The sequence below is a fragment of the Salvia hispanica genome, chromosome 4, assembly GCF_023119035.1.
Source record: "Salvia hispanica cultivar TCC Black 2014 chromosome 4, UniMelb_Shisp_WGS_1.0, whole genome shotgun sequence".
Lineage (NCBI taxonomy): Eukaryota > Viridiplantae > Streptophyta > Magnoliopsida > Lamiales > Lamiaceae > Salvia > Salvia hispanica.
The window spans coordinates 25,254,068-25,268,260 of record NC_062968.1 but is presented as its reverse complement, the minus strand read 5'-3'; the positions used below and the strand labels follow the sequence as shown (position 1 = coordinate 25,268,260).

General features: G+C 37.4%; 3 protein-coding genes across 3 annotated transcripts; 1 reads left to right on the top strand and 2 right to left on the bottom strand.

The window, feature by feature from the left end:
• Positions 1–846: 846 nt before the first annotated feature.
• On the bottom strand, positions 847–3,399 carry LOC125220131. Its single transcript, XM_048122269.1, has 3 exons — positions 2,578–3,399; positions 1,144–1,683; positions 847–1,069 (listed from the first exon to the last, which is right to left on the bottom strand). Exons 1-3 carry the CDS (start codon positions 3,334–3,336, stop codon positions 974–976), a joined length of 1,395 nt encoding a protein of 464 aa, XP_047978226.1. The 5' UTR covers positions 3,337–3,399; the 3' UTR covers positions 847–973.
• A 5,477-nt stretch (positions 3,400–8,876) lies between these two features.
• On the top strand, positions 8,877–12,577 carry LOC125221652 (stromal 70 kDa heat shock-related protein, chloroplastic-like). Its single transcript, XM_048123834.1, has 8 exons — positions 8,877–9,538; positions 9,854–10,106; positions 10,584–10,663; positions 10,790–10,932; positions 11,012–11,110; positions 11,199–11,388; positions 11,466–11,864; positions 11,998–12,577. The coding sequence occupies exons 1-8, from the start codon at positions 8,999–9,001 to the stop codon at positions 12,397–12,399; spliced, it is 2,106 nt and encodes a 701-aa protein (XP_047979791.1). The 5' UTR covers positions 8,877–8,998; the 3' UTR covers positions 12,400–12,577.
• On the bottom strand, positions 12,570–14,193 carry LOC125221653. Its single transcript, XM_048123836.1, has 2 exons — positions 13,745–14,193; positions 12,570–13,675 (listed from the first exon to the last, which is right to left on the bottom strand). The coding sequence occupies exons 1-2, from the start codon at positions 14,167–14,169 to the stop codon at positions 12,724–12,726; spliced, it is 1,377 nt and encodes a 458-aa protein (XP_047979793.1). The 5' UTR covers positions 14,170–14,193; the 3' UTR covers positions 12,570–12,723.

Here is a 14,193-nt window from a genome sequence, read left to right as displayed (position 1 = left end):
TACATTGCATTTATATATGCGTCCAATCATCTCTTCTACTTCAATTTATTTGAGATAAGGCCACCGGCAAGGAAGCTTTTAACAAGTTTTGTGTTGGCCCAACTTTCCTCTCACCTCTATGTTTACTTTAATTTGACTTGTGACAAACGCATTAATAAATGCTCGTAAGGACTTGGACTGGGCTGATGCGGAGAATGTTCAGTCATAAAAACAAGCATAGCTAGTTTATTGTGTTTACATGTCTGTATCAAGCGTCATGATAATACACATTCTCTTTTCTGATGTTTTCTGTTAAATCCCTGAAAACTAAGTTATGGGATCCTTAGAAATAACCCATTGAGGTTTGGTTGAACCTTCCATACCAGAACGACTTCTTGTCCACAATCTTTATGTGTCCGAACACCTTGTTTTTCCAACAGATACCAGGTTCTGGCTGGTGTTATCGAGCAACGCAGTTGGTGCACCAGCATAAGCTGTTCTTGACCACAATTTGCTTTGCTGTGCCAACTGGCAACATGTTTTTAGGCTCATTACTGTAAGTATCTCGTATCGTTTTCCCTCCCATTTTCTTGTCAACTGCAGCATAGGTGGGTCGATTACGCTCGTTTTATAGGAATCCAATAGACTTAAGAACAATAATGGCAGGTTATAATACATGCCCCTATTGGTTGTATGTGGGAGTTTAGATCAGAACAACAGTTGTTTGGTGTAGTTAATTTTCAAGATAATGAAATATGTATGGCTCTTTTCTTTTCTTTTTTGTCAAATAGTCCAATATCATTGCATTATTTCTTTTAATTGTAATGGAAAAATAATGTTTTATAAATCAATGTGGTAAATACGTACTAAAGCAACGATCCTTTTACATAAAAAATTGAGAAAAAGAGGAGGAAATTTTGTCTTAAATTTCAACAATTTTATAAAGCCTATATATTTTCGTGGTTCATTTATCAACTACTCATAAAATTGGTAATCAAGCAATAATCTCTAGTGCAGTGCATTCCCGAAATTTAATCTCTGCTTCTTCTCCATCTATCCGAACCACGTCGCAGCATTCACTTCTATCAACCTTGAAAAAAAACAAGATAGAAAATTAGATATGAGTTCAGAAATGGGTATGGAGTGAGGAAGTATAAAAATTACCTGAAACCGTTTCGTGGCTGGTGAATAGACCTTGATTCTGGAAATAGAATCGGCGGAGTGATTGCCGGAAGACGAGCACGGCGGCAAGTCCCGGCGCCAGGCCCGAGAGAAGTGAGTGAGAATTTGATCATCTGCGGTGGTTCCGACTGTGTGATAGAAGAACATATGAGGGGCTTGACAAGGGTCACGCGAGGGGCGGCGCGTGTTGAACATGTAATACGGGGGGCGGGGGCTGGGCTGCCACGTCTTGAATGTCTCGATGGGGAACTGTAGGTGGCTCCGCGGCAACATTTTCTCGTATATGTGGGCAGAGTATCCCCACGAGATGGAAAACGACCAGCTCGTGGGGCGGTGGTAGCAGATGGTTTGCTGCAGCATGCGGGAATTGTCGACGGCCACCGCCTTCATGAGGTGGCGCGTGGACTCTGGGCGGCTCATGTTGGGGAATATTGGATCCACCATGTCAAAGTGGTGGAGGGAGAGTAGAGGGTATTTGGGGTGCGATGATAGGAAACCGGATATGTCTCCTCGCAAATCAATCTGTGTGTTTCGTTCGTTAATTAGACAAGATATTAGTGAGATATACTACTCCATGTGATAATCAAGTCAAGATCGAGCTCTATCTTTGCACTGTACAGACTAATCGAGATATATTATCAACATTCATTACGATTCATACCTTAATTTACTCTTACTAGATAAAAGAGGCTACAAACCTAGATGCATAATTAGAAATTATACAAGTTAAAAGTAATTATAGGACAGTCGTAGCCAGCCAACCTTGATCCTACTTTGAGTGAATAAAATATCTTTAAATTATTTCATACACGGTCCATATCCTACATAATTACTGGAGTACTACTTTCACACAAGCTTGCTATAATGCTATTTAACTTGGAAGTAATTAATAATTTGTGTGACATCAAATAATTTAGCACATGAACATGCAGACTAACGTACGTAGGAGTACTACTTTAGTCTACGGAGTACTTAATTACCGCAATTACTTAAATCAACACTAGATTTACAATTCCTTCAATAATAGAATAAGTTTAGCCGCACATATATGTAACTCGATCGTGTTTTTTTTCATCATCTTCAAAAACATTAATCAAAATTGTGGATTTTTGAAGAAAAAATGCGAAAGATATGATTATAAAAAATTACTAACTCAATTAATTTACCATATAGTACTTAAGAATCCTGCAAGTTGTCTTATTTCGTATCCCTATATATTATTAGGTCAAGCGAGGCATAATTAATTTTTTTCTAGTGTAGAATTTCGGGACACATAATGAATTCAGAAGAGTAATTAGATGAGTGGAAAAAAGAGATGTAAATGTAAAGTAAGACAGACTTAATTAAAATCATGAAGTTGAATGAATTGTGATTAAATTTGAGATGGTAAAAGAAAATAGGAGTAGTGAGAGTGACCTGATGAATTCCTTTGAGGGGAGTGAGGTTGACTCCAATGTCAGCAATACAGGACATAGTAGTTTTATCAGCGGCGTTGAGATGGCGATACCTGAGGAGGCAGTTGTTCATTTGGGCGGCCACAAGCTTGGCCAAAGGGAGGCTCATGATAAATCCGGCGCCGCCGAATCCCTGGCTGAAGGAGTACCAATAATTGGACAAGATGAACTCCGATTGGCCCCCGAAGTAGTAATACTTGGTGTGATCGTAGCCGGACAAGATTTGAAGCATGTTATCCACCACGAAAATAGAGTCGTCGTCGCCCATCACCAGCCACCGCAGATTCTCATGCTCCTCCCTGTACACCTCCATGATCGCGTGGATGATCCGCTGCGCCACCACGTCTCTCTTCTTGAGCATGCGGGTGAGGTCTTCGGAGACTCTGTAAGGCGGGGACGCGGCCGACCAGGGGAGGAGGTCGCCGGTGGGGGCCTTGTCCAGGAAGAGGAGGCCGCGCGTGGCGTTGGGGCGCCACCACGACTCGATGTAGGCTTTGCGCTGGTGCCATGCCTTCTCTGACCCCACCAGCCCGAACACCAGGTGCTCCAGCGTTGTTGTTGTTGTTGTTGTTTGTTGTTGTGTTTTCAGGAAAGGGGAGAAGAAGGCGGCGGAGGTGTATTGGTTGGAGAGGGAGACGAAGATGATGTAGAAGATGAGGAAGAGAAGGGCAATGGTTTTGCATGGGCCGCCGGAGACATCCATTTTTGGGGAGGATGACATTTTTCTTTTTACATTTTCTTTTCTACCGACTTTATACTAGCTGCTAACTACTAAGTACCTTGATTTAACTCTCAATATTTATGAAAAGTGAGAATAAGTCATTGGGACGTGAATACTAGACTATTTTATTTCATACTACTACCTCCGTCCCCCAAAATTTGCTACACTTTGACCCGACACGGGTTTTAAGAAATATAATGGAAAGTGAGTTGAAAAAGTTGGTGTGATGTGGGTCCTACTTTTAAAGTATTAGTTTTATAATAAAATGTGAGTAGGAATGAGTTAGTGGAATATGGGGCCCACTACCAAAAATGGTAAAAGTGAAGTGTATCAAATTTTCAGGGACGGACCGAAATGGTAACATGCATCAAATTTTCAGGGACAGAGGTAGTAATAAATTTTCTATTCATCGTTTTTAAATTTAAAACTTGAACAAATCTATCTCGAATCAAATCTCTCGTAGGTTAGACAAATCGTTCAACTCCAGGTACAATGCAAATATTATACTCCTTCCTTCCAACTCAAAATGTCCATATTCTATATTTAGAAATCATATAGTGATAAATGTTGTACGTACATAATCAAACTTATTTTCACATTTTACATTGAAAATCAATTTACAAATATTAATTGATTTAAAATAAATTTCATACTAATCATTCTACAATACTGCGGAAAAAAATTTCAAATTTTAACTTAAATATTTGTATATTTAAGAGAAAATACTTTCTTACTAAATATTGTATGATTAATTCGAATCAAGCTCGAAATCATGTTCTGAATTAACTAAAAATTTCTATCTAACTTCTTTCTTATTGCTACATATAAAACAATAAATAACAAAACTAATTTTCAATTAAATTCAATTCAATTTAAAAATTTAAAAATATTATTTACATGTACAATTTATGTACATTTCTCCTCTTTTCTCTTCTCTTATCTCTCTTCTATATACTCATTAAAATATTCAACTATATTTTTCTTTTTATATTCCACCTAACAATTCCTCTGAAATCATTTGCCACTCAAGAATGTAGTGGGACGGAGGGAATAGTATACAATAGAATTTCCACAAATTTTTGCAATTCCATGACAATTTCGTACGTAATATTTTTTACATTTTCTAAAATTTGGACCACTTTTGCAAATCACTCCAACGATCCAGGCGTAAACTATGATTAAACATATATAAATATGTAAACATGTATGTATCGTTGCATATACTCAACGGCAACGAGTTTACGTGAGACTGAATTAGCTTTAACTCTTTCGATTTGGGTAACATGAGATTAACGTAATAACTCCAACATTATGCACTATGCAATTTCAGATTTATTTTTGACACTATATACAATGTATATACTGGATTAGAGTGTGTAACATTCAAAGATTTTGGATACGCCATGCCATGTTACTCATTCTTTTTATTTTTGCTATCCGGATATGTTTGTGATTTAAATTTCAATTATATAGATAAAAAAAATTTCCATTTACTTTTTCTTTTGTATATATTTTAAACCTCGAATAGATAAAATATATTCTAAATCATGGATAAAGGAATACTACATATTTTAGGGCGCACTCAAAATAAAAAATCAAGATTGAAATATATGAGTAGCTAATGCCAAATTGGCCTAATAAGGTTTATATAATCAATTCATTCTTTTGGTATCCTTTTTAATACTTATTTAATGAATTGCGTGAAAAGAATGGAAGGATCTTTCGAATATTTATAAGTACAGTAAAATATTATACCAACATTTTATAACAGTGAAAAATATTGTATCCACTATCCACGTCGTCGAAGTTGTGGAGGAGGAGGAATAATAAAGGGGAAGGTGGGAGCCATGACACCAGACACCCAATAGTTAGTTATAAAAAAAAGGGAATAAAATAATTTGAATAGTATAATTATTATTAAGAGTTCCAAGTATCCAATCCGAACCTTCCTAACCTTAATTGCATGTCATGCTCAAACTCGTCACCTCTTATAATAATGTCTAAGCTCCTTGCCGCTAGGGCAAAGATTCTGAATGCAAGAAGATGTAATATTAATTCATTAATTATGCAAGAAGATGTAATATTAATTCATTAATTTTGTGCGAACTTGTATCATTTTTATATTGGTTTGTATCATATTTTCATGTTGTAACATAGTACTACTATTTATCATTGTATATACGTACTGATTAACGACAGCGAGTTTAGGTGAGATTGAGTTAGCTTAACTCTTTAGATTAGTATAACATGAGATTAACGTGATAACTCCACCACTATGGTCTATGCACATGCTCATCTTCTTTGAGTAATTAAGAAGCTTATATAATGTTTCTGACCTTTTTTGTATGCAATTAAACTTGCTGCCATTCTACTGAATTGATAAAATATATTCCAAGTGATAGAGTAGTGTCAAATGCGTTGACTATTCCAATATTTAAATTTTTTTTGATAAAAAAGTCTAGCAATATTAATTTGTTTTTGATAAAACGCCGCTGTTAGATACTTGGATTCATCAATCTAATCAGTTACATTGTTGTTATATTTAATTAATTTACAATTTTAAGTTTAAATGAGTACTTGGAGTAAAATTTTGTCTTTTCATAACAACAAATTAAAGCATAGAATATATTTTTTCAGAGTTTAATTCGTTTATTAATTGCCACTTTTTCAAAGCTAACTGTATTAATTAGAAGTCAATAAATGCTTAGGAGAAGTAGAGCTCAATTATGAAAAAATAACTTCAATCAGATGCCCACATGAACGTATTAAAAGGTGTCGTAATTAAATACAATCTAGGGCTAGTGAATCGACCATTAGATGAAGGACAGATTCATATGAGACTTTTAGTTACTACTTGTCATAAGTAAGTTTACATTATTAATATCTTAATTATTCATATAATTCAACAATAAAATTTTGAAATTGCCACTAGACGACGCCAATATTTGATGCGAAAAGTAAGTAAATAGGCATATCTAATACTCCTTCCATTCGTTATTAAATATCTCATTTTGATCGACTTGAATTTTAAGAAATTGTTTAACTTTATAAAAAAACATGGTAGAAAAAGTTAGTGAAATATACGTGAATCTCACTTTTATACATTGGTTTTATATTAAAATATGAGTGGAGTGAATTTGTGGAATGCGAGTCCTCTTAAATTAATTTATTGTTAAACAGAGAAAAAAAAATGAAAAATAAGACATTTAATGGTGGATGGAGGGTGTAGTATTATGTTTTTGTGCAACTTGTTTTATGTTCCTCCGTCCACGATTAAGTGTCTCAGGTATCCTTTTTTATCTGTCTACAATTAAATGTCCAATTTACATTTTACTACTTTTTGCAATGGATCTCACGTTTCACTAATCCATTTGATTCACATTTTATTTTAAAACTAATATATAAAAATAAGATCTATACTTCAATAACTTTTTCTACCAACTTTTTAGTACTTCCTCCGTCCCACAAAAGATGTCACACTTTCCTTTTTAGTTTGTCCTACAAAAGATGTCACATTTTCTTTTTTGGAAAAAGTTCTCTCACACATGAATATAAAAATTATATTTTCTCTCTTCATTTAACACGCAAAACAAAACCTCCTAAAATCACGCATTGTCCCATAAGTGCGATATCTTTTGTAGGACGGAGGGAGTAGAATTCTTAAAACTAACGTCGAACCAACTTAGGACACTTAATGAGGAATGACATTTACCCAACATTCACAAATTGAGGCATAATTTAACTTCTTTTTTTTATATATCAATAGTATAAATCGTTAAATCGTTATGTTACCATGATTTAAACGTGTAACTTGAAATGTCGATCGATTCCCTTATAAGAAAAAGAAATGAAATGCCAATCGCATCAAACCACTTAATTTTAACCCGTTGTAGCATTATTTGTTCTATGAATCCAAAGATTCAGATTTCGAGTAAATTAGTTGGGCCAATCATGTTAGAAGGTTTGGAATTTTAATAATGTGGAACAACTGTTGGGCTCTATTTAATGGGCTTTATGTTGCTAAGCTATTGCAATAAATGGGCTCTTTATAATAATTTAAGTCTTGGCCCGAGTAATTTTTTGTGCACCAACTAAGTAAAACATTAGGTTTTATCAACAAAATATTCTTGAATTAATTTAGTTCTCACTTAGATAAAATTCCAAAAATTTCAATCTTTTAATCACCCAACTCCCAAATACCAAAGTTTATTTATTTTAACGATTCAAAACAATCAAATTTCATCTGTAGTCTATACTAATTCGAATAAGAGAAAATAGTATTTTAAATCACGCTTTGTCAAAATCTGATCTATTCCATAAAGTATGAAATCCGCTAATTAAGTTTCAATTTTTCTAGTCTATGAGTCGAATTTTAGGTGAAATCTTTGTTGACGTGGATTGAGATTTTAAATCACGAAAAAGATGCGTGTAGAGCTTATTCTTAAAGTTGGATTTATATTTCAAGTGGATTTCAATGTAAAGATGTAAATATTACACCTACCTAAAAATTGACCCATGGGATAAATTAAAAAAATTGAAACTTCATGATTTAATGAGTGGATTTTAAATTAGGTGATTTTGACCAAACGCCTATTTGTCCTTCCAATAATGGGGTAATTACATGTTTTGATAAAACATTAATGGGGTAATTACATGTTTTATACAAAATATTTTTTCTTTGTTTCAATTTAGTACAAAAAGTATTAAATCTACATATTTCATATAAAAAATTTACTTAGTGTTCCAAAATATATACATTCCATTAAATATTTTAAACACTATTAGTTAGTTTATAATTTGTCCAACTTGTCATCATAATAAAAGAATAATTAGAGATTTTATACAATTAATCACTCTAAAAAAATAACTTTCAATATCAATTCTCCCAGCAACTGATCGGGGTTTAAAAAAATCATGTCTCTCAATATACTCTATTTTTTTAATTGTATTCTTTATAGAATACAGTATAAAATAAGTCCATATTTCATCTTTACAAAATGGCTAATTTGAGCTTCAAACAATCAATAAGTCAATATTTTATTTTTACTAAAAAGATTCAATATCTTTTTAGTTGTATTCTCCATTATTACACGAGAAAGCTTTGACAATAAAATACAATTCGGTAATTTGACAGTGAAGAGTGTTGATTTTTTTTTCTATATGTTTTTCATTTTTGTGAGTAATAAAAATAACTGTATTTGAAATAATTAATGGAAAGTTTTTAATTTAAAACTTTTTTGTACAAATTTGAAAATTAATGAAACTTTTTGTATGTATAATGTAATTGAAAGTAACGGTGTTAATAGGGACTTAATGATGTATTATTTTGGAACACTAAGTAAACTTTTTGTATGAAATAGATAAACTTAATACTTTTTGTACTAAATATAAAATATTTTGTACGAAACATGTAATTACCCCTCCAATAATTGGATCAATATAAAATTGTTGAATCGCTTATTATTCCCTTAAATGCATAAATCCCTAAAATATGGAATTTAGGGTTACATTTTATGTTTCTACTATATTTTATTCTTTCTATTCTACTTGTGTCTTATCTATCCCTACCAAAATCTCAGTCTCCAATTCCGTTTGTGCCTAGGGTTTGGTCGAACAATTCTGCCATCTGCATTTGATTTTTCCCAAACTCTTGATCGCAAAAATGGCCTCCTCAACCGCTCAAATTCACGCCCTCGGCGCCGCCGCCGCTCATTTCACAGCCGCGAACTCAACCAAAAATAATCCCAACAGAAGTGTATTTCTCGGCAACACCAGCTCTATTCCCTTGGGATTGAAGCTGAAGAGTAAGCATAGATGTGGCCGGCGAGGCCCTACTTTCCGCGTGGTGGCGGAGAAGGTTGTGGGGATTGATTTGGGGACCACCAATTCCGCCGTGGCGGCCATGGAGGGAGGGAAGCCTACCATCGTGACCAACGCCGAGGGCCAGCGCACCACTCCTTCTGTGGTTGCTTACACTAAGAATGCCGATAGGTTGGTTGGCCAGATTGCCAAGAGGCAAGCCGTAGTGAACCCCGAGAATACATTCTTCTCCGTCAAGAGATTTATCGGCAGGAAGATGTCGGAGGTTGATGACGAGTCCAAGCAGGTTTCATATAATGTCATTAGGGATGAGAACGGGAACGTCAAGCTTGACTGCCCCGCAATTGGCAAACAGTTTGCGGCTGAGGAAATTTCCGCTCAGGTTTATATTTTACCTTTTGTTCCAGTTTGCTTTGAATTTTGTATGATGCATTTCTTTGATCAGTATCGTATTGTAGAATCTTGTTGGCTTGTGGAGTTGTGGTTGCTCTTAGCTCTGTCACTGTAAGTTAAATCACCTTAATTCATTAGTGCTCTTAGCTCTGGCACATTAAGTTTGGATATGTTATCTACCTAGATTTAGTTTGTGTTCATAAAATATAGTTATTCTAGGCTGAGTGTGTTCTGAGTGCCTGACTGTTGCAAAGATGATACCTTGTACATTTCATCTCTTGTAACTTTTCCTTGTTCCTGACAGGTTTTGAGGAAGCTTGTGGATGATGCATCGAAATTTTTGAATGACAAGGTTACTAAAGCAGTTGTTACAGTTCCTGCATACTTTAATGATTCTCAAAGGACTGCCACCAAGGATGCCGGTCGTATTGCTGGCTTAGAGGTTCTCCGCATTATAAATGAACCCACAGCTGCGTCATTGGCCTATGGCTTTGAAAAGAAAAGCAATGAAACTATTCTTGTTTTTGACCTTGGAGGTGGAACTTTTGATGTTTCAGGTACCAAGTGCTTCTTTTCTTTCTCTAACTAATTATGGTCGTCATAGTTCTTGATCTCGCTGTAATGTCACTCTCTGTGTTTCAGTTATGATAAGTGTGTTCTGGAACTCATGTCCTTTTTTTTGTTTCCTGAATCCTTTGCTGTGTTGTTTCTCAGTCTCAATGCCTCTCTTCTCGGTCTCATACGCCACTGTTAAAATGTGCATGCTACTTGTTTGAGATGATTTCTTTGGCAGATATAAGGAAAGTTTACATTTAAGCTGTCCTGTCTAAAGCAATTTTGTTCGAGTGTTGGTGTCGTTGAATCCATCTTAAGTTTTGTTTATGTGTTGCATATGTCAATACTGTTGTGGCATGCATTTTTCTACCATGTAAGTTTGTTAACCACATAAGTTGATACGACATTAAGATATATGAAGCTTAAAAGGCGTTTTCTCTGGGAAGACTAATAACTGTTTTCTGCTTGCACTGATTAAGTCCTCGAGGTTGGTGATGGAGTGTTTGAGGTGCTTTCTACTTCTGGGGACACTCATCTTGGCGGTGATGATTTTGATAAGGTTTATACTCCTAGCTACTGATTCATTGGATCTCTCTCTTTCTCTCTCTCTCTCTCACACACACACACAGAGTTAATAAATGCTGGTTAGTCAATGTTATTTGACATGGTGGTCTTATTTATCCAGAGAATTGTTGATTGGCTTGCTGCAAGTTTCAAGAATGATGAAGGAATAGATCTATTGAAGGACAAACAAGCTCTTCAGCGTTTGACTGAGACTGCAGAGAAAGCCAAAATGGAACTTTCATCTTTGACTCAAACTAACATTAGGCACGTTTATATCTTTTCCTAATTTTTATTCAACATTTTGAATATGCACATGCTCATCTTGTTTCTCTGTTTTTGCCAGTTTGCCTTTCATTACTGCCACTGCAGATGGCCCTAAACATATTGAAACCACCCTTACACGAGCTAAGTTTGAGGAACTATGCTCAGATTTGCTTGACAGGTGACCTTGCTGCATCTCAGAACATAAGTGCAAATATTTATTATATACGTCTATTTGCATCATTTTGGAGTAACGGTATCCTTTTCAGACTAAAAACCCCTGTCCAAAATTCATTGAGGGATGCAAAGCTTTCCTTCAGTGATTTAGATGAGGTTATCCTGGTGGGTGGTTCCACGCGTATTCCAGCTGTCCAGGAGCTTGTCAAGAAATTGACTGGAAAAGACCCAAATGTTACTGTCAATCCTGATGAAGTTGTTGCCCTTGGTGCTGCTGTTCAGGTAGTTATATCCCATCTTGGTGACTTGTAATTAACCTTGTCGTTTACCCTCCTTCCCTGCTGACTCTATCTGGTTAGGCTGGTGTTTTGGCTGGAGATGTGAGTGATATTGTCCTTCTAGATGTAACACCTCTATCTCTGGGGCTGGAAACACTTGGTGGAGTGATGACGAAGATTATCCCGCGAAACACTACATTGCCCACATCAAAATCAGAAGTTTTCTCAACAGCTGCTGATGGTCAGACCAGTGTTGAAATCAATGTCCTTCAGGGTGAAAGAGAGTTTGTGAGGGACAACAGATCTGTAGGCAGCTTCCGCCTTGATGGAATCCCACCTGCCCCCCGTGGTGTTCCCCAAATTGAGGTGAAGTTTGATATTGATGCAAATGGAATCCTCTCAGTTACCGCCATTGATAAGGGAACTGGAAAGAAGCAAGATATCACTATTACTGGCGCTAGTACATTGCCTGGTGATGAGGTGAGTTTTCCTAAGATTGCTTAACTTAACACTCCTATAACATGATTAAGCAACTGTCCTTGCTACTTGTATCAGTTTGTTTTTATCCCGTATATGGTTAAATTAACATTCTTCGGGATGAACTGAACTCCAGGTGGAGAGAATGGTCAGTGAAGCCGAAAAATTTGCCAAGGAAGACAAGGAGAAGAGAGACGCCATAGATACCAAGAACCAGGCTGATTCGGTGGTTTACCAAACGGAGAAGCAGTTGAACGAACTCGGTGACAAAGTTCCGGCCCCTGTAAAAGAGAAGGTCGAGGCAAAACTTGGAGAACTTAAGGATGCAATCTCCGGAGGTTCGACCCAAACAATGAAGGATGCCATGGCCGCTCTAAATCAGGAAGTCATGCAGATCGGCCAGTCACTGTACAATCAACCAGGTGCAGCAGGACCCGGCGCTGGCCCAACTCCAGGCGGAGGCGCTTCCCCTTCAGAATCTTCAGACAAGGGACCCGAAGGCGATGTCATTGATGCTGATTTCACAGACAGCAAATAAGGGAACAGATAGCAGTTTTGCAGCTTATCTACATACACGGTCTTCCTTCCTTTACTTGGAAGGAATATATTAGTTGAAAAATGATAAAATGTGGTCTATGAAAGTTCAATAATTTGCGTGGCAAAGTGCAATTTTTGTGTATGAAATTTGCTGTTCCTATACCCTTTCCCTTTGCATATGTGATTCCTCATATCTCATATACAAAAGCCACTACAACTTCCTATCCCATAAAATCCCTTTGCATATGTGATTCCTCATATCTCATATACAAAAGCCACTACAACTTCCTATCCCATAAAATTACATTGTTTCTTGAAATTTTATTCAAGCAATTATTTCGCCGACCATGCATTCCCTGAGTCTGACTTCCGCCATAAGATTGTCCATTCCGATGATGTCGCAACACTCACATCTATCCATCTGATTCCGCCTAGCGGCAGGTGAATATACTTGAATCATGTTGATGCCATCTGCAGAATGAGAGGAGCACGGTGGCAGAGGGCGAGGCCACGCCCGACCATATGTGGTGATAACTTCAGCACGCTCAACCGATTTGTCGACCACCTCAAGAAAGAAACTGTGTGGGGCTGCACAAGGGTCTCTCGAGGGGGGCCGCGTATTGAACCTGTATAGAGGGGGTTTTATGTCTGGACGGTTGACCCATGGTTTGAATGTTTGGAGGGGCATCTGCAGGTAGCTGCGGGGGAAGATTGTTTCGTATATCTGCGCTGAATAACCCCAAGCAATCGAGATGGTCCAGTTGGTTTGCCTGTGGTGGCATATGGTTTGCTGCAACATCCTGGATTGGTCGGCCGCGGCAGCCGTCATGAGGTGGCGCGTGGACTCGAAACGGTCCCTGGTCGGAAATATTGGATCCACGGCGTCGAAGTGGTGGAGGGAGAGCAGTGGGGAGAGTGGGTGAGATGACAACAAACCAGATATATCGCCATGTAAATCAATCTGGTGACTCCCCATCTGGGGAGAGAGATTGACTCCGATATCAGCAATACAGTTTTTAGTAGTATTATCAGCAGAATCCAAGAAGGCATATCTCTTGATACAGCTATCAATACCCGCAGCCAAAGCTTTTGCGAGAGGATAACTCAAAATGATCCCAGCTCCACCAAATGCCTGGTTGAAAGAGAACCAATAGCTTGACATTATAAACTCTGACTGCCCCCCGAGGTACATATATCTCGTGTGATCGTGCTTCGCCAGCAGCTCCACGATATTATCCACGTAAAATATTGAGTCGTCGTCTCCCATTACCAACCACCTGTAGGGGACACAAACATAAATTTATTTTGGTAATTAAGGACTATTTATAAAAATAAAATTTTAATACCTCAACTCTTCATCTCCCATCTCCCTCACCGCCTCCATGATCCCGTGCACCATCCTCTGTGGCCGGATATTGGACTTGTTCAGTAGTCCGCTGAGGTTGTCCGAGACTCTGTAAGGCGGGAGTGACGGAGACCATTCCCCAGATGGGGGTTTGTCTAGGAAGAGGGTGCCTCGGGTGGCACCTGGGCGCCACCACGACCCTATGTAGGCCTTGCGGTGGCGCCACGCCTTTTCCGAGCCTAGTATCCCGAAGACCACGTGGCTCAGATTAGTCGGTTCGGAAACTTGGGCCGATTTCAGCTGCGGGTTGAAGAAATCTGAGGCTGAGAAAATGAGGCGTTTGTTTGTGCATGAAATGGTGAATAGGTATAGAGCGAGGCATAGTATCAGCAGCGTGCTGCATTGCCCTCCAATGCTTGACTTCATATTTTGATCAAATTTTTGGATACA

Bases quoted from the DNA above. Each gene is read 5' to 3' on its own strand.
- LOC125220131 (XM_048122269.1), bottom strand. From the start codon at position 3,336: ATGTCATCCTCCCCAAAAATGGATGTCTCCGGCGGCCCATGCAAAACC. The intron at 1,684-2,577 runs GTCACTCTCACT...CGAAACACACAG, and splicing joins CCCTCAAAGGAATTCATCAG to ATTGATTTGCGAGGAGACAT. The intron at 1,070-1,143 runs GTAATTTTTATA...TTTTTTTTCAAG, and splicing joins CAGCCACGAAACGGTTTCAG to GTTGATAGAAGTGAATGCTG.
- LOC125221652 (XM_048123834.1), top strand. From the start codon at position 8,999: ATGGCCTCCTCAACCGCTCAAATTCACGCCCTCGGCGCCGCCGCCGCT. The intron at 10,664-10,789 runs GTTTATACTCCT...TTATTTATCCAG, and splicing joins GCGGTGATGATTTTGATAAG to AGAATTGTTGATTGGCTTGC. The intron at 11,111-11,198 runs GTGACCTTGCTG...TATCCTTTTCAG, and splicing joins TGCTCAGATTTGCTTGACAG to ACTAAAAACCCCTGTCCAAA.
- LOC125221653 (XM_048123836.1), bottom strand. From the start codon at position 14,169: ATGAAGTCAAGCATTGGAGGGCAATGCAGCACGCTGCTGATACTATGC. The intron at 13,676-13,744 runs GTATTAAAATTT...TGTCCCCTACAG, and splicing joins ATGGGAGATGAAGAGTTGAG to GTGGTTGGTAATGGGAGACG.